The 23387-nt window shown below is 43.2% G+C and overlaps 1 protein-coding gene across 2 annotated transcripts in view; it reads right to left on the bottom strand.

Moving 5' to 3' along the window:
- Nucleotides 1–23387, bottom strand: part of ryr2a (ryanodine receptor 2a (cardiac)) — a 325067-nt gene that overhangs the window by 295028 nt on the left and 6652 nt on the right. For both annotated transcript variants that reach the window (XM_061755631.1, XM_061755632.1), the window contains exons 2-6: nucleotides 8884–9003; nucleotides 7819–7923; nucleotides 6720–6794; nucleotides 6530–6608; nucleotides 5338–5450 (exon numbers count right to left, since the gene is read on the bottom strand). In XM_061755631.1, coding sequence (XP_061611615.1) covers nucleotides 5338–5450; nucleotides 6530–6608; nucleotides 6720–6794; nucleotides 7819–7923; nucleotides 8884–9003 — 492 coding nt within the window. The remainder of the gene's footprint in view (nucleotides 1–5337; nucleotides 5451–6529; nucleotides 6609–6719; nucleotides 6795–7818; nucleotides 7924–8883; nucleotides 9004–23387) is intronic.

The following is a 23387-nucleotide window of genomic DNA, read 5'->3' as shown; positions in this document are numbered from 1 at the left end:
GAAGAGTTGTCCAAGAGCCAAGGACCACCTGTGGAGAGCTTCAAAAAGACCTGGAATTAGCAGGTACTGTTGTCACGAAGAAAACAGTGAGTAATGCACTCCACCGCCATGGCCTGTATGCACGCTCATCACGCAAAGACCCCACTGCTGGAAAAAAAAGCATGTCAAAGCTCGTTTAAAGTTTCCTGAACAACATTTGGACAAGCCAAAGTGCACTCTTTGGATGCCATAATACACACCACGTTTGGAGGAGAAATGGCACCGCACATAAAAACACCATAACAACAGTGAAGTTCGGAGGTGGGAACATAATGGTGTGGGGCTGCTTTTCAGCAAATGGTACTGGTAAACTTCACATTATTGAAGGAAGGATGATTGGGAAAATGTACCGAGACATTCTTGACAAAAATCTGCTGCCATCTACGAGGATGATGAAAATGAAATCAGGGTGGACATTTTCAGTTGGATAATGATCCAAAACATACTCCCAAGGAAACTCTCAATTGGTTACAAAGAAAAAAAAATAAAGCTGCTAGAATGGCCCAGCCAATCACCTGACTTGAATCCAATCGAAAATCTATGGAAACAACTGAAACTTAAGGTCCATAAAAGAAGCCCACAGAATCCTTCAAGATTTGAAGACTGCTTGTGTGGAGGAATGGTCCAAACTCACACCAGAGCAATGCGTGCGACTAGTTTAGTTTACTAGCGTCTTGAAGCTGTCACTGCAAACAAAGGCTTTTGTACAAAGTATTAAATAAACACCAGTTGGCGTGTTCAATACTTTTTCCCTGTATCACTTAATTTCTGAGTTTATTTGTTCTACTTTCTTTGTATGTATGGATTACTCTGGTGAAATTTTAATGTCAATAGCACCTTTGGAAATATATTTAATGAGAAAAATGGTGACGTGTTAAATACTTATTTTAGCCGCTGTATAGAGTGGGCTAACGAGACAAACGTTGCACTTTTTGTAAGGTGTGCAGCCAGTTACAGTTTGTGTAAAAATAACACAGCATTTTATCAAAAGAACCTCATGCCATCCACAAACATGGCAGTGTCACGGTATTGGGCTGCTTTTCTACTTCAGTACCTGGACGACTTTCTGTGATTAATGGAACAATTGATTCTGCTGTCTGTCAGAAAATCAGGACAGTGGATATAAAAAGTCTACTCACCCCTGTTCAAATGCCAGTTTATTGTAATATTAAAAAATGAGACAGAGATAAATAATTTCCAAACTTTTCACCAATGGGACCTATAGACCTGAACAGGTCAATTGAAGAAAAATATATATTTTCGAAAGTGGGAAATTCAATTGGCTGCACAAGTTTGCATAACCTCTTTATAACTAAGGATGTGACTGGGTTACCGATCACATTTAATTTCATATTAAATGTGTCATCACACATCTGCCACTATTTAAAGTGCCTCTGATGAGCAGCGTTGTATTTTGAAATTTTGCAAAAAGACTTGAAACCTCCCAAACGCATGCAGGAAAATGTGTTATGGTCAGATGAAACCCAAGGTTGAATTTTTTTGGCCATAATTCCAAAAGGTATGTCTGGCGCAAACAGCGGCCGTGGCTCAGTAGGTAAAGTGGTTCGTCCAGTGACCGAAGGGTAGCTGGTCGAATCCCGGCTCCAACTGTCTGCATGTCGAAGTGTCCTTGGGCGAGACACCTTCCTCCACCCGTTTCTTCACTTCCTGACCACACTCACCTTTGCTCTGGACGGTTGACCCCAAGTATTTAAAGTCCTCCACCCTTGCTATCTCTTCTCCCTGTAGCCTCACTCTTCCCCCACCACCCCTCTCATTCGTGCACATATCTTCTGTTTTACTTCGGCTAATCTTCATTCTTCTGCTTTCCAGTGCATGCCTCCATCTTTCTAACTGTTCCCCCACCTGCTCCCTGCTTTCACTGCAGATCACAATGTCATCTCCCAACATCATGGTCCACGGGGATTCCAGTCCAACCTCATCTGTCAGCCTATCCATCACCACTGCAAACAGGAAGGGGCTCAGGGATGAACACTGATGCAGTCCCACCTCCACCTTAAATGTGTCTGTCACAACTACAGCACACCTCACCACTGTTCTGCTGCCCTGTATTATTCTAATATACTTCTCTGCCACTCCAGACTTCCGCATGCAGTACCAAAGTCCTCTCTGGGTACCCTGTCATACGCTTTCTCTAGATCTACAAAGACACAATGTAGCGCCTTCTGACATCCTCAAGGCAAATAATGCATCTGTGGTACTCTTTCTTGGCATGAAACCATACTGTTGCTCACAAATACTCTCTTCTGTCCTGAGTCTGGCCTCCACTACTCTTTCCCATAACTTCATTGTGTGGCGCATCATCTTTATTCCTCTATAGTTCCCACAGCTCTGCACATCACCTTTGTTCCTAAAAAATGGGCACCAGCACACTTTTCCTCAGGCATCTTCTCACGTGCTAGAATTCTATTGAACAAGCTGGTCAAAAACTCCACAGCCACCTCTCCTAGATGCTTCCATACCTCCACAGGAATGTCATCAGGACCTACTGCCTTTCCATTTTTCATCCTCTTTAATGCCTGTCTAACTTCCCCCTTACTAATCATTGCCACTTCCTGGTCCACCACACTTTCCTCTTCTACTTTGCCTTGTCTCTCATTTTCCTCATTCATCAACTCCTCGAAGTATTCTTTCCGTCTATCTAGCACACTACTGGCACCAGTCAACATATTTCCATCTCTATCCTTAATCACCCTAACCTGCTGCACATCCTTCCCATCTCGATCCCTCTGTCTGGCCAGCCTGTATAGATCCTTTTCTCCTTCTTTAGTGTCCAACCTGGCATACATGTCATCCTATGCCTCTTGTTTGGCCTTTGCCACCTCTACCTTTGCCCTGTGTCGCATCTCAATGTATTCCTTTCATCTCTCCTCGGTCCTCTCAGTGTCCCACTTCTTGCTAACCTTTTTCCTTGTATGATTTCCTGTACTGTGAGGTTCCACCACCAAGTCTCCTTCTCTCCTTTCCTGTCAGAAGATACACCAAGTACTCTCATGCCTGCCTCTCTGATCACCTTGGGTGCAGTGGTCCAGTTTTCTGGAAGCTCCTCCTGTCCACCGAGAGCCTGTTCGACCTCTTCCCGAAAAGCTGCACAACACTCGTCCTGTCACAGCTTCCACCACATGGTTCTGCGCTCTGCCTTTGTCTTCCTAATCTTCCTCCCCACCACCAGAGTCATCTTACACACCACCATCCTATGTTGTCTAGCCACACTCTCCCCTACCACTACCTTACAGTTGGTAACCTCCTTCAGATTACATCGTCTGCACAAGATGTAACCCCCCTGCGTGCTTCTACCTCCGCTCTTGTAGCTCACCCTATGTTCCTGCCTCTTCTGGAAAAAAGTGCTCAAGTGTTGCATCCTTTTTGCAAAGTCTACCACCATCTTTCCCTCCAAGTTCCTTTCCTGGATGCCGTACTTACCCATCACTTCTACATCACCCCTATTTCCTTCACCAACATGTCCATTACAATCTGCACCAATCACGACTCTCTCTCTATTTGGGATGCTCAGAACTACTTCGTCAAACTGGTCGCCAGCCAATCGCAGAGCACATAGAAACAAACAACCATTCGCACTCACATTCACACTTATGGGCAATTTAGAGTCTTCAGTTAACCTACCATGCATGCTTTTGGGATGTGGGAGGAACATACTTACAAACATACAATTACTACACAGGCAAGGCCGGATTTGAACCCCAGTCCTCAGAACTGTGAGGCAGATGTGCTAACCAGTCGTACACCGTGCAAGTTACCATAAATATACCTTGTAAAAATTCTTCCAACGCTCACTCGTGCAATTTCGTGAAATATCATATATTTTAAACTACCATCACCGCAGAGTTTGGGAATCTCAACCTTTTAGAATTTGCCAATTTGGCTCCTCAGGGCACCTAAACCTATTTCTAAGATTCGCACGCCGGATGAATCTAGGGCTTTAAAACCTCTTTAGGTGGGAACACGTCGGTACCCACATCGACAATAAAACACCTTTTCCAACCTTTTCAATTCTTAAAAAACGTACCCTTATCGTCTCTTTAAACTTTGTGCCACTTAAACTTAAACAACACAGGTCACGGCACCATTTGTTAGAGGTAAAAACAGAACCAAGAAGATTTGTGGCCCAGGTTTAGCCTGCCGACCGTTCAAAGCTCGATTTCCCGCTTCATTTATTCCGGTTGGGGTGTTTCTACAATGATTAGGCCGGATGAAAAGTTTTACAATTTAGTTGGAAATACGGAGTCAAACAACTTGGTGAAGGACCAGTGCTGCACGTGCACGTGGCTCTGAACGGCTTTCGTCCGCTTGTTTTGTGGCCTAAGCTGCTTCCTGTCGTGACGTCATGCAGTCTCTGACCAATCCTAGCTTCGCCTCGGTGTCTGGGTGCATTCGGAAACCCAGTCCGACGTTCTCACCGCTCCCCGAGTTTGCGGTACTCAGAGACACAGAGCTTGCTTCAGTTTCGATAATTTTACGAATGAACATGCTGGCTATTGGGAGGGATACGTCAGTACATCCGCCATATTGAATGTGTCAGTTCTGTTAGTATCGAATGGCACACTCCAACAACGCTCTGAGTTACCGAAAGTTCCGGGGTCCAGAGAGCGTGCCCAGAGGGAATTTCCCAGTGCACCCTGTGTTGACATTTTGTGCGTTTGTTGTGTCGGTGTGACTAAATGTAATGCAGCTATATGTTTATAAGGAGATCTGGGTGTGTATCTGTAATGGGATGTATCAAACAGAAGTGTATGCAGTGTTGTGTAAGCGTGCAGCCAATCATTTCTATCACAGAGGAACACCCTGTTGTGATTAATTTCCTTTGTTTAACCAGGTTGCCCAAGGGCACTTTGACATCGGACAGTTGGAGGCCAGGATTCAAACCGACGACCCTTCGGTCAGTGGACTACCAGCTATACCAACTGAGCCACAGCCAGCCCACATGGCAGCAGCTCCCTGCTGATCCCATTTAACATGAGTTCAAATGTGATTCAATTTAATTCCCAGTTTTGAGAGGTGTGCACACTTGTGCAACCACATTATCTCATTGTTTATACTTCCATTCTATTTCCTTCCTCTTGCTATTTTTTTTCCCTTTCCATTGTATATAGTATATATAGTATATACAGTAGGTCACATTAATGGTGTAAAAAGATGAACTGATTTCCATTCTTAGTTTCATATCACACAAAAACCATGACATTTAAACGGAGGTGTGTAGACTTCTTATATTCACAGTACATTTGAGCTTCCTCGTCACATGCAGAAGCTAATTACCAGATATCTCTCGGATGAAATGCTGACCAGAATGAGATCATCCCCCACCCTAACCTTCTCCCCCTCGGAACGTTGCTTTGATGCTGGATGAATGGTCCACCAGCATGCTTCACCTGAACAGAGACACAGTAAAACATGACTCACAAAAAGCCTTTGGTCAATTTGATACAATTCTATCAGCAATTATTCAGTGTCATTCCAGGGAAATGAGGAAAAAGGCATTGATAAATGTGAAACAATTTATTTGAAAGTGAAATAGGACTTCACGATATTTTGTTGATCTACATTGTGCGCAATAGTCACATCGCAGGGCCTGCTGCGATGTTGGTGTTCTGTAATACACAGTGAATCAACTGTAATATTAAAAGTCATCAGCAGAGGAACCTGTATGGCTCTTCTCATAGAAGGAATGTGCAGCTGCATTTCCTGTTTCTCTCTTGAGAATGAAACTACTGTAGGCAGGGCACGCGGCAGCTGCCCGCGAAGTCCATTCAGGGACACTGCGTAAATGGGAGTGAATGTGTTCTTTTGTAATACGGTACAAAATTGTAAAAATGGATTAGTAGGAAAATTATTTGTATCACAATGCTTTAGTTAAAACACTGTATGATCACACTGTTACAATATGTAATTAAAAAAAAAATTGTAATATAAGACTAGATATGATAAAATATTTTGTTAATATAGTCAGCCAGAGCTGTGAGGAATGCAAAGTTATCAATGTCCTTTCACCATCGTTCCTGTCATACCGTGTTGCGTGTTTTGTTTGCACATTAAGGACAAAGGTCCTGTTTTTGTTTTAATTCCTCATTTTAAAAAAAACACCGTTCAAGCAACACGCTTTTTCTCATGTTCTTGAGATTGTAGGGTGGAAGATGCAGCTGGCTGCTAGTGTGGACTGAATGGGTGGCAACAATGGGGAACTGAAATGCCAGTATTTTGAGGGTAATAGCCAGTCAGCAACATATTGAAAAAAAAAAAAAAAATGAGTTCATTTTTGGAACGATGAACTGCACTTTCCCCACACTGATGGTGTATTATTTCACATCGCAATATATATCGCAGGTTTAAAAAAAAAAAAAAAAAAAAAAAATCACAATGTCATTTTTTTCCAATATCGTGCCGTCCTAAACTAAAACGAAGAGAGGACGATGACAAAAAGATTAGAAATAGAAACATTTTCCATAAATACCTGCGGTGTCTTCCTGCAGCCCCACATCAAAAGCTAATTTGTCTGTGGATGATCGGGAGGTGGATAGACAACACAGGTACTGCGCAGATAAACAATATCCAAAATCAATGCATGTATTCATCTGAAAAATGAAAGATCAAAAGGTCATTGGAAAATGTCGGATGGGAATTCTAGCAGTGTGTGTACAGACCATTCCACTGTAAGAGTGACGCAGAAGGACCGCATGCCCATATAATAACGTGCGGTGACCACCCCCTTGGATCGTCTGGCAAAAGGTATTGATTGGAAACAAAAACAGCATGAATCAGCCAAAAACATCCAAATCTCTGGCAACAAAAAAGTGATTTGTATTATATGAAATAAGATTTATGCAGTGTTTCCTAACCTTTATTGAGCTAAGGCACATATTTTACGTGACGAAAACGGCACCCCACTAAACTGAAATAATGATGATCAAATTTACTTAATTACTTTGAAATCTGGCCCAGTTTATTGAACTCAAAGGTATTATTGTTTTGTATGAATGACAACAGGCGGGTACACGTTCATTTTTACCGTACCTTCTGCCATCTAGTGGAAGACCTTTTAATTGTTCTGCCTGTCAAAATATTTAGAAGCGGGGTACACCCAGGGAGAACATGCAAACTTCACACGGGCGAGGCCAGATTTAACGCCGGGATCTCAGAACGTGCTAACCAGTTCTCCACCGTGCCGCCGCAAATGAATATCAGAAATAAAAATAATAATACTTTGTCATGTATAAAGTAGAAGACTTCATACGCCTATACAGAAATATTTAATATTGTAACTTGATAGTTGGTTAGAAATCTCCAGATTATCCAAATGGATTCTTCTATAGGATTCTTTACAATTGCATTTGCCTCGAAATCCCCAACAAGAATAAAATAAACTCAAATTTAGTTTAACACGGCCAGGGTATGAATAATTTGTCAAGGTATCCCTGAGTTCAGTCCTTGAGGAGCAGAGAGAGCTCCCCTATAGTCTAGACTAGCCTCCAACGGGAGCAGCTAACACCTGGATAAGTGCTGGAGTTTACAAAAAGTCCTTGTGCTTTTGGATTTCCTATTTTTCCTTAATTGACCCTAAAATTTAATTTAACTTACAATGTTTATGTACCTATTGTTCAACATCTATTATTGTACCTATGAAATATGACTTCTTTTTTTTACACATTTGCCTTTTTTCCCTTTATGTTTCCTTTCGTTATTTTACTAATGCACCTGAAACGACAGGTGAATTGCCTGAAATGTGACATTTGGGAAACTCACTCCCCCGGTCTTCGCTTCAGTACTGGCAAGCATCTCCTGAAGGGCACGAACCGACAGTGACTGCTCAACCACGAAAGTACATATTGACAGATCTGGAGGTACATTCTGAAACAACAACAACAACAACAACAACAAAATTAAACTGCAAGCAGTGACGAATGGGCTCTCACGCCTTCTTTTTCATGGTGAACCTCTGATATACTCAAACTTTTGATGTCCTGCTCCACCAACAGTAGATGACAAAGACCCAAAATAAAAAAATAATAAAAAAGCTTTGCAATTTAATGCCGCCTCTGTGTCGAGTAACGTGCGACCGATTGGGGCTCATTTGGGTGAATTCCCCAGTCGCGGGTTTGTACAAGCCCTGGAATTCACCCATAAATGGCTACTTCAAACTAAAATGGCCAACTTCATGTTGAAATTCAGGCATGGACCCTTGAGACTTTCCTGGTACAATAGACATGCACTAAATTTCAGTCAGTGAAACTGACTGTCGGGGAACTTTTATCGGAAGCCCTAAAACATTTTTTTACCAAAACATGTGTACTTGCAAGTATTGCTAAGTTTTCCAGCATGCTGAGGCCTCCCAAAAAGGCTTTAAATTCATCAGGAGAATAATAAACTGTGACTCCAAGAGGGCCTTTGAACTGCCTCGTGCTCTAATTCAATGGCTCTAATTCAGTGGTGTCTGTACACTTTTTAATCCTCAGAAAAAAAAAACACAACGAAAGAAAACAAACTCGGCACACTTTAATTGGCAGTCAGTCAAATACTGTACAGTCCATGAAAAAAAATTCCGGTCGTTCTCTTATCTTTTGTTCCTGCACATTTCGCCATGATATATTGCCCTTGCTTGGTCGTATGTCAGCTGCCCAAATTTTAGATCAAGTTAGCCAGGTCCAAATATGCATCTGCATTTCCTATCAATGGAACCTCAAATGAAAGGGTATCATTTCAGAGAAAGAATAGAACTATGTTTTCTTTCTGCACATTTGTGCATTGTTGACAAATATGTAGTAGTATAATCATATGGCATATGAAGAAGCGTAAAGGTCTATTCAGTACCTTGGAGTTGGAGATTGATTCAAGGAAACACAGCCTGTTTCCGAAGCCTTCAGCAGCCAGGCAGAGTTTCTGTTGCTCCTTATGGATTGAGGCCGAACACTGTAGGACCACCTCATCATTCTAAGTATACACACAAACACACAATCAGTACATTCCTAATTGTAAAGACTAACGCGTGTCTTCAGTCAAAAGCGATGGCATATCTAGTCGTTACTGATGACATTGAATTTGTTGGGCAAGGCACGTTTGAATACTATTAATAGAAATAAACAGAATGACTAAGCAAGGCACAAAGTAAGGAGAGTTGCAGTAATGCATCATGAAGTGATACAGTACAGTGTAAACATGTGGCATCGAGCGAAAGAGGACGGATGGATAACCATGCCCAAGTGTGGTGCGATCATACTGACCCAGTGTGAGTACTCCTTAAGTCACATTAGGCGCTGACGTGACTCGGACCCAGTTGACAACACCCCCCACCAACAACTTGATAAACTGCATGCCTCCCTGCGGCCCTGCTGTGTGAGACGGCCACTAAAAGGACGCCTAGCGTATGTCAAGTGTTTCCCTAAATTAATTAGCAGGTTCCCTCGAAATCTTGGTTTACAGTCATCAAAGAGTCATTTTTTTCGTTTGAACTGACAGCAGCCAAAAGGTTGGGGATCCTCTCTCCGAGAAGACCAAGCTGGGACAGATCAACAACGGAACGCAAATACAGCAATGAACTGTTTGCTTAATATTCAAACATGCACGCAAGGCGCCACCCACTGGCGTTTGAGAGTACTGCAACCTGTGGACTTCCATTTGGGGTTGTTTTTAACTGAAGATAAAATGTCTGTTTTTATGTTTCATGAACTCTGCAGTCATTTTCCAAATGTATGCCTTGATGTCTGTGTCAGTGTGTCAGCTTTGCAGGTGCAGCTGCGAGACTTTGAGAACTGTTTGTCTAGATTTGAAGCCCAAACAGCATCTAATGTGATTGAACCATAAGCAGTTGATTTGCCAAGACTAAATTTTGAACAATCATTCTATATGCTTGATATATGAGTAGGAGTACAAAGTTGGGAGTATTTTACTTTAAGATATGATTTTTACACCTCTAGTGGACACGCAATTAAAAGATGACACCCAGAACCCCAGTCTCGGGCTACCGGCGCTCTCCCCAGTGGACGACCACGGAGGGGCGAGATTCAACCTTGCATACAGACGCTAAGTGAATTGCCAGCCGGGAGCATCAAATTGAGACCAGACATCTGCTTTCGTTTTATTTATTTATTTACTTATTTAGTTTTGTTGTTGTACCTATTAGGTCAAGCAGAATGGAAAATCTGCATCCCTTTTATGCCAGAAGAGTTTTACTGTGTCACAGTGGAGTTTTTAAGCTTCCGCTGTGGTATTATAATTGAGGTTTATTGCGAATAAGACTTGATCATTCTAACAGAACAAAGTTTCAAGAAGGGAGAGAGAAACAAAGACCAAAGACAGAGCACTAATTGTAAACAGGATGAGAGAAGTAAATCATTACATTATCGACAACAATGAAACATTAAATATGAGTGTTGGATGGGGATGTAGCGCTACACCCAGTGAGGGAAGGACAGGACAAGATAGAACTAACAGGACAAGGACAGGAGAAGAAGCATGCAGGACACGGGTCGTGAACCCGGCTGTACAACTAAAGTGTGGTGGCATTAATTATGTAAATTATAGAAGTCTACAGGACGAGGGTATAAGTGAGGGGATACACAAGCGATTTGCATATTCATCAGTTATTTGTTGCAGAAAGTGCGTGACCCCACACCCAGTGGAAGAGTCCTAGGGGTGTGTGCCTGCGGATACATGCAAGTAAATTGATACTGTTTTACATGCACAAAGACTGACAGAAGTGTCCTGTAATTGCTGTGGCCGCACCACGGCGGCTGAGGACCCCACCCAATCAATCGAGGGGCGGGATCAGGCCCAAGTGTCCACCCGAGACACGTCCCACACTGAGGGACCAAGGGTGGTCTGCCGGCCCCACCGAGGCGCCCCGACAACCGGCCACCCAGCGGGGGTCACAGGGACCCAATGCCAACCCCCCCAGCCAACCACCCCACCCCACCCATGCATCAGTGCCCCCCTGAGTTGTGTGGTGCATTAAAATCTGGAGAGGTCAGTTAGCTGAGGGGGTGGGGACAGGGCTGCCAGGCACTACTCCCTAACAGCAAAACCCAACGCCCCCCAGGGATAGGTGTATGTGGTGCATTAAAACATGGGGAGTGTGTGTGATGCATTTAAACTCCAGGGGGGCAGGCAGGGTGGAGGGGAAGGGCACACGGACCGGGAAATAGTACAGACGTGCTGAAACCCAATCCGACACCTCCACCCTCCCGATCCCATACCAGTCCCCCAGGAACACTTTGATAAGTGTACGTGCCCAGATGTGCTGCTTTCAAACGCCGACACTAAGTGAATTACCAGCAGCATTAAAGCGGAGACAAAAGACACCTAGTTTTGTACCAGAACACTAAATTAATTAACTTCCACCACCAAGCCAGCCCGGAACATCTCACCAACAAAGGCGTCTCCGCCCTGCTGTGTCCCGCGTCACTTCCCACTGGACAATGGACGGGGTACGCGCGACACCCACAGGCGGAGGAATGCCACTGCGAACGCAGGTTCACAAACCACAGTAGCTACCGGACTTGACTGGGGTCTAATATTTTAAGAACTTTACATGAATGCCACTAGTGACTGTATTTCTGCAAACTTGAATGTCTGATGTCGAATCTGTTGTTAACTGAACCAGATGAAATGATTCACTCCACACCACACAAATGCCACATTGCAAATATTACCGTGTTCTCAACAATCACATAACATTTGAAACATTCGTTACAGGTATTAAAGAGGATGGGCGTGTGACAATGCAACTCTGAACAATGGTCTTGTTATCTTTAATCCAATAATTAATATTTTATTCCACCGGTTTTAAACCACAAAAAAATCCTAAAATGGAAAAGTAACACTCAGAGGCGGTCCAGCTTCCCTTTTGGTCCCGAAGGTGGTGGGAAAGGAAGGAGGGGTGTGTTGGGGGGGGTGGCCATAAATAGGCCGGAGCTATGCTCGCTCAGTGTCAGCTCTTGTCTCCTTCGACCAATTGCCGAAGACTGGCCCATGCAGGACGCCTAACTCGCCGCGAGGTGGCAAGGACACATCGGACCATCCCCGACTGCAGAGCATCCTGCAAGCGCTCCGAGCTACCCTTTTTGAGGGCCTGAGCTCACCCCAGGAGGACGGAAGCGGGCACAGTGCGCCCGCTCCGAACGTCTCCGAAAGACACGTAAGTCCAACATTGCGGTCTACTAAAAGTTCACTACACGCTCATTCCACCCTCACATCACAAGTCAGTTTCCTTTGCCAATGTCCGTCTGTACTTTGTTTGATTTGTTTTGTTTTCCTGCATTATTTCCCTTTTGTAGATTCCCCATGTTAGATCTCATTAAATTTTCTATAAAATTCACTACCTGCATTGTTGTGTGTGTTTGCGTTCGAGGGATGAAACCTCTGGCCGTCTATAACCCTGATCAAAACTTCAGAAAATGCAGCAAACTTCAGATTACAAGACTGATAAAAAGGTTTCTCGTCACTTTCCCTAAATTTTATGCACATTAAAAGTGACGTGGTTCCCCTTTACGAGACATATTGGTTTGATTTTAACAATGAAACTTAAAATTACGCTAATCCAGAAGTAACGCAGGCGTCGCTTCCAGCTCATTCTTTTCTCCTACATTAATTACATTTTTACTTAAACCATATACGCTACACACCATTCTTCCATTCTGGCTAAATTGCAGACTGAAATTCAAGTCAATGGGTGTGGTCTTCTCCAACCTTCGCCGTCACGTTTAGACACCGCCCCCTGGGTATTTAACCCTTGAATACCACCTCTCTCATTCTCTTTTTTTTTTGTGTCTGGCTCTCGTATTTTTTTCTCGGGCTGGCTCTGGGTGACTTCGTGTTTTTTTTCTCTCTCTCTCTCTCTCTCTCTCTCATTCGAACTGAACCCATTAAACGCTCACGTTTTCAACTGTAGTCCAGCAACACGGTGTTCTATTGCCTTTTTCGACTGCTGTCCTTTTTCTTTCTTTCACCATTATGAGCGTTATTCCTTTTTGTACTTAGACCCGTCTGTTTGTTTCCCTATAGGTCCCTTGTAGAGTTATTTAACTATTCGATAAAAATCCACTCTCTGATGTGTTTTGTGTGTGTTTTGAGTTTAATAAGGAAACCTCGGTCATCTAGGACTTGTATTTCATAAAATGTGGCAACCTTTAGATTATGATATGATATATGATTATACATATATTAAGTGACATGGTGCCCTCCATGAGACAAAATAGCTTGAGTTATAACGTTAAGCGTCAAATCACACTAAACCGGAAGCAACGCATACAACTAAGCACTGAAAAAGACAGTTTATAGATGTCGAAATATATATACACACGTACTGTGGCACAATATTACTATCGTATACTGTACAAGTAACAAGTATTTCTTTGAATTGATTTCACAATTTTCACACAGTAACATACATATACCCCAGCACAACCCCATTCCTCAATCGCAGTTTTACTCCAAAATGTTCAACCCCCACAAGTTCATATTCCAGTTGTGGTTGTCCAACCTTCGGTGACTAAAATCCCTCGTTAAGTCACCCCAACATGCATATATATGCATATGTTTTTTATATACCACAGAATGAATATCTTCATTGCAACTATTGTATCTTTACCTATGTGTGTGTGTGTGTGTGGGTGGGTGGGTGGGCGTGTGTCCGTGTGGGCGTCCGTGCATGTGTGCGTTTGCATGTGTGTGTGTGTTTTACAGCATCAGGGATTTCAAACACAAAATTTGCCGATGGGCAGGTCCGTGCAGAGGGTTTTAAAAGCTTGGCAAAGTGAGAGTGAGCGAGTTAGTGTGGAGGACGGGATGAATCAGTGATGATGTAATCAGAGCAGAGAGGGCACAAAAAAGGGGGGGTGGGGGAGGAGGTGCACACTTTACTTGGCCAGATACTGCTACACACAAGATCAGTCAAGTCGACGCACAGTATTCAAGGTGGTTCCGATTATTTACGATGACATTCAATCACAATATCAGTCAAATGATGATTTTACATTCATTGCAATTTAATTGAATTTCACATGACAGGGCTTCTAAGAATACATTTCTGTAAGTTTGTGTACAGCACTCCTTGGTACAGGGCAAGGAAGCATGGATTTTCTAACTTTTGACAGTAAAGAAAAGAGGATTTCTGTTAGTAAATACCTGGTGCCACTCTCTTTATAAACAGAAGACCAAGTCCGAAACCTTGGTGTACTGATAGATTCCGACCTGACTTTCAACAGTCATATCAAATCAATTACGAAAACTGCCTTCAACCATCCGAAGAACATATCCGGAGTGAAGGCTTGCATGTGCCAAGCAGACCAGGAGAAACTCATCCATGCTTTGATCTCAAGTAGACTTGACTATTGTAATGGTCTTCTGACTGGACTCCCCCAAAAGAGCATTAAACAGCTGCAGCTCGGGTTCTGACCAGAACAAAGAAGTCAGAGCATATTAATCGAATTCTAAAGTCTTTACACTGGCTCCCAGTCATCTTTAGAATAGATTTGAAAGTTCTGCTACTGGTCTATAAATCACAAAATGGTTTAGGTCCTGAATACATGAAAGAAATGCAAATAGAATGTAAACCCAGTAGGGCTCTGAGATCGACCGACTCAGGTCAAATAGTGGAGCAGAGAGTCCAAACCAAACATGGCGAAGCAGCATTTAGCTATTATGCTGCACACAAATGGAAGAAGTCGCCAACAGAAGTGACGTCAGCCCCAAGTGGGAATGTTTTTTAGTCCAGGTTAAAAACTGTTCTTTTATTCTCATGCTTTTAGAGCATTTCCACTTTTAAATGATATTTCTTGCACTGTACGCTGTTTTAATTGTACTTTTACTTTATTGTATTCTCTTTGTTTTAAATGTTTATAAGCCTTTTTCTTTTTGCTTTGTTTTTGAATGCTTGTGATCATATAAAGCACATTGTGTTACCTTGTGTATGAAATGCGCTATATAAATAAACTTTGCTTTGCTTTGATTTAAGTGTCTGGGTCAACAATTGTGGCGTTGCGGTAAATAACAAGACGGGGAGATGAGAACCAGTCATGTCACTTTCCTCTCACATACTGTGCTGGAGCCTAATCCAGCTGACTCCCAGCGAGAGGGGGGGGGGGGGGGGGGGGGGGGGGGGGGGGGTACACCCTGAACCGCATTACCCAGTTACCCATTCAATATTCACCCCATCTATTCTAGCTTTTGTTTGCGAAATCTTACTGCATTTCTCAAATACTCGTTTTTGCTTAGATTTATTTTAATTTACTTATATTCATCCATGACTTCCGTTTGCTAATTTCTGAATTTAAGGCTCGAAATATTGTTTAAAAAAAGAACAAAAGATATTAGTACAATCATCTGACAAAACAGGTGTTAACACATCAGAAACATTACATAAATCAGGGGTGTCAAACGTATGGGGCGCAGGCCAGCACCGGCCCGTCAAGGGGTTCAATCAGGCCCATGGGGTAGAATAAAATGAATGTGTTGCTAATTTTGCTAATAAAACTGACGACCACTTAAGTGACCACTTAACACTTAAAGGACATTCTGAAACTGGCTATTACTCAGGATATGATGCCTGATATTGATGCACTTGTGAAGGCTAAAAGATGCCAAGTTTCAGGACCAAATTAAGCCTACTTTATACAAAACATTGTGCCACCTTTGCACTGTGAAAAAAACAGTTCTGTTAAAATGAATACCTCCTCTTCAAACCATCCCTTGTGAGCGCTCTCGCCAACCACCCGGAAGGTCGACCTGCCTGCCGGAATTGGTCGTCCTCACAAAAGACATCCATTACTTGTGTCCCAGTTAGGCGTTCATCCGAGATGTAGCGGATGGGATTTGTCGCCTGAAGCCCATGAAGAATGGGTCGCGGTGTAGAGCAGAAGCTACAACTCGCTACCAGGTTATTACTAATCACGCGGAAATTGTTGGTACCAACACACAAGCCCTAAGCGCAACACTAAGTTATGACCACCACGAAACCACGAGACTCGCCCTGCCAAATCAAACCCTGTGGCTCGACGTCCCCAAAGATGCCGTTTTGCATATTGAGGACATCACACTTTACCACATGCCAGCTGACAGCGAAATCAAGATTTCCAACTTTTTCGGCCAATACAAACTCGAAGTTGATCCCGAAACGCTCAACCAAATTCAATTGGAAGCGACTCAAACGACTGACATCTCCCACATAGACAACATTCTACGCGCCATTAGTACCGACTCTAAAACACCCGAGTGCCCGCTCACGCACTCCTGGTCCGCAGCAGATAACATCTTAATAGCCTTGGTCAGTCTCGGTTACTGCGTGACTTTCGGCATCGCCTACCTGCTCGATCAAAAGACTAAGAACTTGCAAGGTCTTCTGAATCAGTGCTCAAAGTGTGGCCCAAAACTTTCCGTAGGAAAAGAACAACTGAACCCGGACCTGACCCCATAAAGACAGGGGAGGAGGTCCTCCTTGACTAAAGGGTCCCCCCCCCCCCTTTTGAATCTAGACTAGGATTCCATTCTGGCATCAAGATTAGAACCTCTACTTAGAACCTTCCCTCTCCTAGATTGATGAATTAGGTTTTACACCTGACTGTTATGCCCCCTGTGTGCTAAGTTGAAGCTAGCTTCCTCTTTCTTTTTCTTCTGTAGAGCCATGTTGAGTTCCTCCTTTTTGTTTTTTTGTTTGATTTTTACTGAGAACTCCACACCTAGTTAATGTTTACCCTTAGTGTTATATACATACATATACAAATCTATCCACACACTTCTATACTGACACCGACACCTATATTCACATATAGGCACACCTTAAGTAAGAAGTTGTCATGGACACTGTTACAGCAATAAGTGGGTGTATATGCACTAATGTTGTAAATTGGTAACTGCATTGTTGTGTGTTCCTGCCAATCTGTGCCATCTTCCAAAGAGACGTCACCCAGATCCGCCATCGAGCCGGATCAAGTCGACGAAGGGAGGATATGTAGCAAGTATGCCCAGCCGGAACAAATGGCACCCAGGAACCCCCAATCTCTGACTTCCCTGTATACCTGCCTCTGCCGCCCTGCTGAGCCCGTCGTCTGTGTACAAAAGGCATATAAGGGAGGCCTGAGCCACTGATCAAAGGAGAAGCACAGGAAACCAGACTTCTCACACGGACGCTAAATTAATTACCAGCCAGTCTGAAGAATCTCATTATCATCCTGAGGCACAGGACATCTGGTTTCTCACTCGGAAGCTGTTAATTTACTTTCATCCCCAGCCGGTCTAAAGACTCTCACCGACAAAGACCTGTCTCTGCTCACCCACAAAGTCTTTTCTCTGAGGGATCATTTGTCCCTTCTGGTCTGGGACAGTTGATGGCGCACAAGCGACACCCACTGGCTATTGAGAGATACTGCAACATGTTCTCACCGAATGTTTCTGCTTTACTAATTTAAGAACCTTGCACGAATGCCCCCAGTGTCTACCACGATACCAATGTCACTAGTGATTGCATTTCTCCGAATTTGAATGTCTGCTGTTTAAATTTGTTTGCCAACCGAATATGCTTGTGTTTATCTCAAAACTAACATAGAAATGTTATACAAACAAACAGTTGGGAATTAATGTTATTTTATTCCATTGGTTTTAAACCACAAATCATCCTAAAATGAAATGTGATTCTAGAGGCGTGGTCTGCCTTCCGTTTGTTCAAAAGGGGCTGGCCTCGCACTCTGAGGCGGATAAAAGGCCGAAGCTCCTTTGTCCTGTGCTCTCTGGCTCTCTCTCTCTGTCTCTCTCGCACACTCTCTCGTTTTTCAACTGGCCGACGATCCGGCTCAGCCAACTCTCACCACGAGGTGGCTGAGGCTGAGAGGCACCAAACTTCCCCGCCGCGCTGCCAAGCGTGAAGCGCAGGAAGGACCTAGCAACTCCCCGAAGCTACCCTTTTGGGTGACGGTCAGTTTACGGACAAGGCTCCATTGGGAAGGAATTGCGGGGCAAGTTTTTCCCTGACCGCGTGGTGAACAACGGCCATCCTGCACCGTTTTCTTCCTTTTTCTTCAAACCATCCCTCGTGAGCGCTCTTGCCAACCACCCGGAAGGTCGACCCGCCTGCCTGAATTGGTCTACGCATATTTGGGTCAAAGAAATAACAGTCACAGAAACTCCCAGCTCTATGCATTGTTCACCGTACATCGTCCCTCTCGCTTGCACCCCGAGTCCAGCCTCCTTTACCAACGTTTGTCTGTCCGTTGTTCTGTAGTTAGACCCCTCTGTATTGTTTCCTGTAGATTCCAATGTTAGATTTCATGAAATTTTCCATAAAAATCCACTACCAGTATCGTTTGTGTGTTTGGAGCCGATAAAACCTCTGGGATCGAGAATTCGTATTTCCTAAATGTACCAGGCTTCAGATTATGAGATGCGGTTTTTCGTCGTTTTTCATCACTTTTTCCTAAATTTCATACATTAAAAAAAAAAAAAAAAAAGACACAGCATCCCTCTAGCATCCCGCTAGTGACCCTAGCGAGGACAAGCGGTACGGAAAATGAATGAAGGAATGAATCTAACATTGCAAGTGATGTTGATCTTTTTTTTCCATGAATCTATGCTGACTGTCAGTGAGCAGATGAATCTTTCCCATATCAGTCGATAATATATACAGGAACACTGCATAAATGGAAGCTGTTGGTACATAATTGTAAAAATGTATTACTAGAAAAATGATTATTTGTATTGGAATGCGCCGGCATGGTGGACGACTGGATAGCACATCTGCCTCACAGTTCTGCGGACCGGGGTTCAAATCCCGGCCCCGCCTGTGTGGAGTTGGCATGTTCTCCCTGTACCTGGGCGGGTTTCCCTCCCATATCCCAAAAACATGCGTGGTAGGTTGATTGAAGACTCTAAATTGCCCGTAGGTGTGAATGTGAGTGCGAATGGTTGTGTGTTTCTATGTGCCGTGCGATTGGCTGGCGACCAGTTCAGGGTGTACCCGGCCTCCCGCCCGAGGATAGCTGGGATGGGCTCCAGCAGCCCGCGACCCCAGTGAGGATATGGGTGGATGGTATTAGAATGCGTTGGTTAAATCACTACACGATCACACTGTCATAATATGGAATTGATTTCGTTTTTTTAAGTTAAGAATACATACGATCAAATATGTCAGCCTGAGCTGCAAGAAATGCAGTCCTTGATGTCCTTTCACCGTCGTTCCTCTCATACTCATGAACAAGCTCATTTTTTGGAAGGTGAACTTAGTTCAAAATTTTCAATTATGAACAATACTTCATTTTTCGGAACGGTGAACTGAACTTTAAACTGGCTGGCATAGAAAATGAACTTTCCCAACACTGTGTATATTCATAAACATCTTTGAATCTGACCATGCAAAAGCGTTCAACGTTTCCGATTGGCGGTATTGCTTGTGCGCTTCACGCTAGCGGCTTAGCTCATTTGAATTATTACCACAACGTAAAACCAAGCAAGCCCTCAACAGAGCCTATCATAATAAATGTTACATATCGGCCTACTGTGTTGCTACATTTTTGTGTGTTCTCCCTCACTCCTCTTCGTTGCCTTTAAAAATGTGACGCGTAGAAGATGTCTCGCTTCCGATCATTTGTAATTTTGCTCCCTGGTCAGGTTTTAGAATACAATGAAAGAACGTATGTATTAAATAGAATTTGAATTTCCCCCGATCTGGTCAGCATGGCCTCCTTACATGGAGCGCATCGCTCCCTTTGGTGGATTTACGACAATGCTGAAGTGGCAGAGTGGGCGCAATAAGTTTAAGACGAACACAAACAAACGCCAAAGGAGTATTGTGAACTATCTCAGTCATCCCTCATTCTCATCTAATTTTCCAAGGCATAATCATGAAGGGAAGGGAAGAGAGAATCTTATTGTTGCACACTGAAACAAAATGTACTTGATATGACAGATGGACAATAAAGGAGACATTCAATCCGTCATTAGTTATTTTCTACTCGTAAAGAATATACTGTGTGCCTAAAAAAGAACAAACGCTAAAAGGCCCTGGCATGGAAAAAAAAAAAAAAAAAAGCAACAGCAACCCACGGTGATGTTAGATAACCACTAACCATTCATGTAAAATATGTGCCTTGGCTCAATAAAGATTAGATCATACATGCGAAGCCAAGCCTAAATCAAACACTTTGAGAAAACGGGGACGATTGGTTGCAGGAAAACTGACAAAAACGTTCATCGATAAATCCTTTGAACATTCGATTGTAATCCCAGTTTGAATCAAAAAGCAACGTTACAGTTGGTTAAAAAAGCTATAGTACCTATAAATGAGACGTGCTCTACTGGCTCTCCTTTGGACCGTTGGTAGATCACACTAAAATGAATTCCAACACAGTTGCCAGTGTTCATACGTGACCATGTATTGATCTGCATGCATTCAAAGCGCACTTAGCAGAGGGCTGCAGGATTAGATGGGGGCGGAATTAAAGAAGAAGAGCTAAATGCTTATTGACTCACGTCCTGATTACTAGCAAAGCAGGACTAAGCCAAGTAACTAAAACTGCAATCAGCTGCAATATTCATTCGTGTTCTAAAATATCAGGAGGGGCATGGCTAACACCGATGCATTCAGTGAAGGTTGTTCCTCCTGACTGGGAAGCGCAACTGGCTCCCCTTATCCCCATAGAAGGACATTAGGCGACAGGGCGCACGCGTCACACACGATAAAACAGCGCAGCACAGACACAAGGACAGCGGCACAAGTCAAAACATTACAAATCTTAAGTAGGGTTAGCGGTGGATATGAAAATACAAATAATTAGAAATGTAGTCTTAGTTAGAGGTTACAATACCGCCGAGGCAAAAATCCTGAGAAATGTAACTGTATTACTATCTTTCCACCTTAAGGTCACTTAAATATATTGCACATAGTGCACAGAATGCATATTATGAAAATCCTTTTCGCTGTCATCATTTTTGTAATTAACATTTCAACAGCAATTGCTATGTATTGTTTTATTGAAATTTGTTTAAATGTATCTCTGACGCTTCACGTCACAGAAGCTAACCACCGGTGAAATGTAGCAAGCTAAGCTGTGCTAAAATGACAACAGCAGCTAAACTACATCCTTTTTTTTTTTTTTTTTTTTTTAAATCATCCAACCGGCATAGAGTATTGACCTTAATAACCAAAATAACCTGCACAAATAATATTCGTGGGTAACACAACCCCAAATTATACTTTTTGTCTTCTCAGTTTGCTTACCTCTTCCAGTCGCAATTCTCTTCAGACACAGAGAAATACGTATTCTATTGCTTCCAAAAACATGTTGCTAGCTCGTGCTATGTCGACTGTTGATATTCGCTGACTAAGTTGTGATGACTAGCTTAGCTAGCTGGCAACCCGCTAACATCACGGAAGCAAACCCAGAAAACCGGATAGCTGACTTCCTGTGTATGCTATGCTAACAAGCATGACGTGGGTTTGATTACATGATTGTTTGAAGCCAAAATTTTGTTTTTTCTTAACGGCTAAATATGATATATATGTAAACATTGAATGTTGTAATCTTTGGTGGCTCTGTGGTGACATTATTAGACATTTCACTAGCATATTTTCATACGCCGTCAGGGTAGATAGGTACGTGACGTCATACGGAAGAGAAGAATTTCAGGTTTAGAACTGTCTGGTGAAATGTAGCTACTGTGGACGTTACCGCGTTATGTGTTTCGCGTTATCACCAAATTGGCTTCAGTACTGAAAAGTAGAGTTGTCCCGATCTGATCACCGGATAGAAAATCCGGGCTGATCACCATCATCAGGCCATCATTAGCTGAAAAACAAATAATCAGATTTTGATCTCCTTAATTTTTAAAGTTCTTTTTAAAGGTCACAAAGTGACAAAAGTGGAGCAGTGAGGGATGTTTCAAACAGGAGCTGCTGCCGACCATCACGCCACTGAATGATACGATACATGATTACGTCGCCATTAGCTTGTGCCGTAGCAGTTTGCTAATCTTCCTGGGGTCCACATAAAAGCAACAGAACAAACAATAGATTGGTACAGCAAACCGAAAACAAAAATAAAACCATTGCAATCGAGTGCGTGCCGACTCTTCGTTTATTTGGCCAATCAAAGTGGAGAAATGTTGAGTGACGTCAATGTGACCAATCACAGCCAAGCAATGTTGAAGAGTCATACGGGGGATGTTTGCAACGACTGACATACTTTTCATCAGCGAGAAAAGTTAGTTTTATATCTATGGCACAATAACATTAGCACATCTAAACATTAGATTACCTAATGACTGAAAAAAAAAATGAGGGTCACATTAAATCAATAAAATATGGTACATTCAAAGCAATATGTTCATCTTCAATACTTGGTTGGGAATCCCTTTGCTTTAATCACTGACTGGATGCGCCGTGGCGTTGAGGCAATCAGCCTGTGGCATTGCCTGGGAGTTACGGAAGCCCAGATTTCCTTGATGCTGGCTGCCAGTTCTTCTTTGTTTTTGGGTCTGGTGCCCCTCATTTTCCCCATAGATCACACCCCATAGATTCTCAATGGGGTTTCGATCTGGCGAGTTGGCTGGCCAGTCAAGCACTGTGATGGCATGGGCCTCAAACCAGGTTTTGGTGCTTCTGGCGGTCTGGGCAGGAGCCAGGTCCTGCTGGAAGATGAAATCTGCATCTCCATACAGATCCTCAGCAGAAGGAATCATGAAGTCCTCTAAAACATTCTGTTGCGGTGACCTTGGATGTAAGAAAGCAGAGTTTACCAACGCCTGCTCTGGACATTGCACCCCAAATCATGACGGACTGTGGCTATTTCACACTGGACCACAAGCAGCTTGGGTTCTGTTCTTCACCCGTCTTCCTCCAAACCCTTGGACCTTGATTTCCGAATGAAGGGCACACTTTACTTTCATCGGAAAAGAGGACCTTGGACCACTGGCCAACAGTCCACTCCTTCTTCTTCTTGCCCTAGTTGAGACGCTTCCTACGTTGGCTCAGGCTCAGAAGTGGCTTGACCCAAGGAACCCGACAGTTGTATCCCATCTCCCGGATGCGTCTGAATGTGGTGGTTTTTGAAGCTATGACTCCCGCCTCATTCCACTCCTTCTGGATCTCTGCTAGATTCTTGAATCTTCTTTGTTTGATAATCGGCGGAATCCCAAGGTCATCTCTTTTTTCTTCTCCTGCCACATTTTGTCCTTCCACTAGACTTTCCATTGATCTGCTTGGACACAGCATTTAGCTATGAACGTTTGTGGAATACCCATCCTATGGAGGGTATGTAGCAATGATGGTCTTCTGGCCAGTTGTCAAGTCTGCAGTCTTCCCCATATTGAACCCAACTCAGACAATGGAACCAAAT

Source organism: Phyllopteryx taeniolatus, chromosome 19 (assembly GCF_024500385.1).
Source record: "Phyllopteryx taeniolatus isolate TA_2022b chromosome 19, UOR_Ptae_1.2, whole genome shotgun sequence".
In the NCBI taxonomy this organism is placed as follows: Eukaryota; Metazoa; Chordata; class Actinopteri; order Syngnathiformes; family Syngnathidae; genus Phyllopteryx; species Phyllopteryx taeniolatus.
Note: the sequence above shows the minus strand (reverse complement) of the source record. Positions and strands in the feature narration are given on the sequence as shown.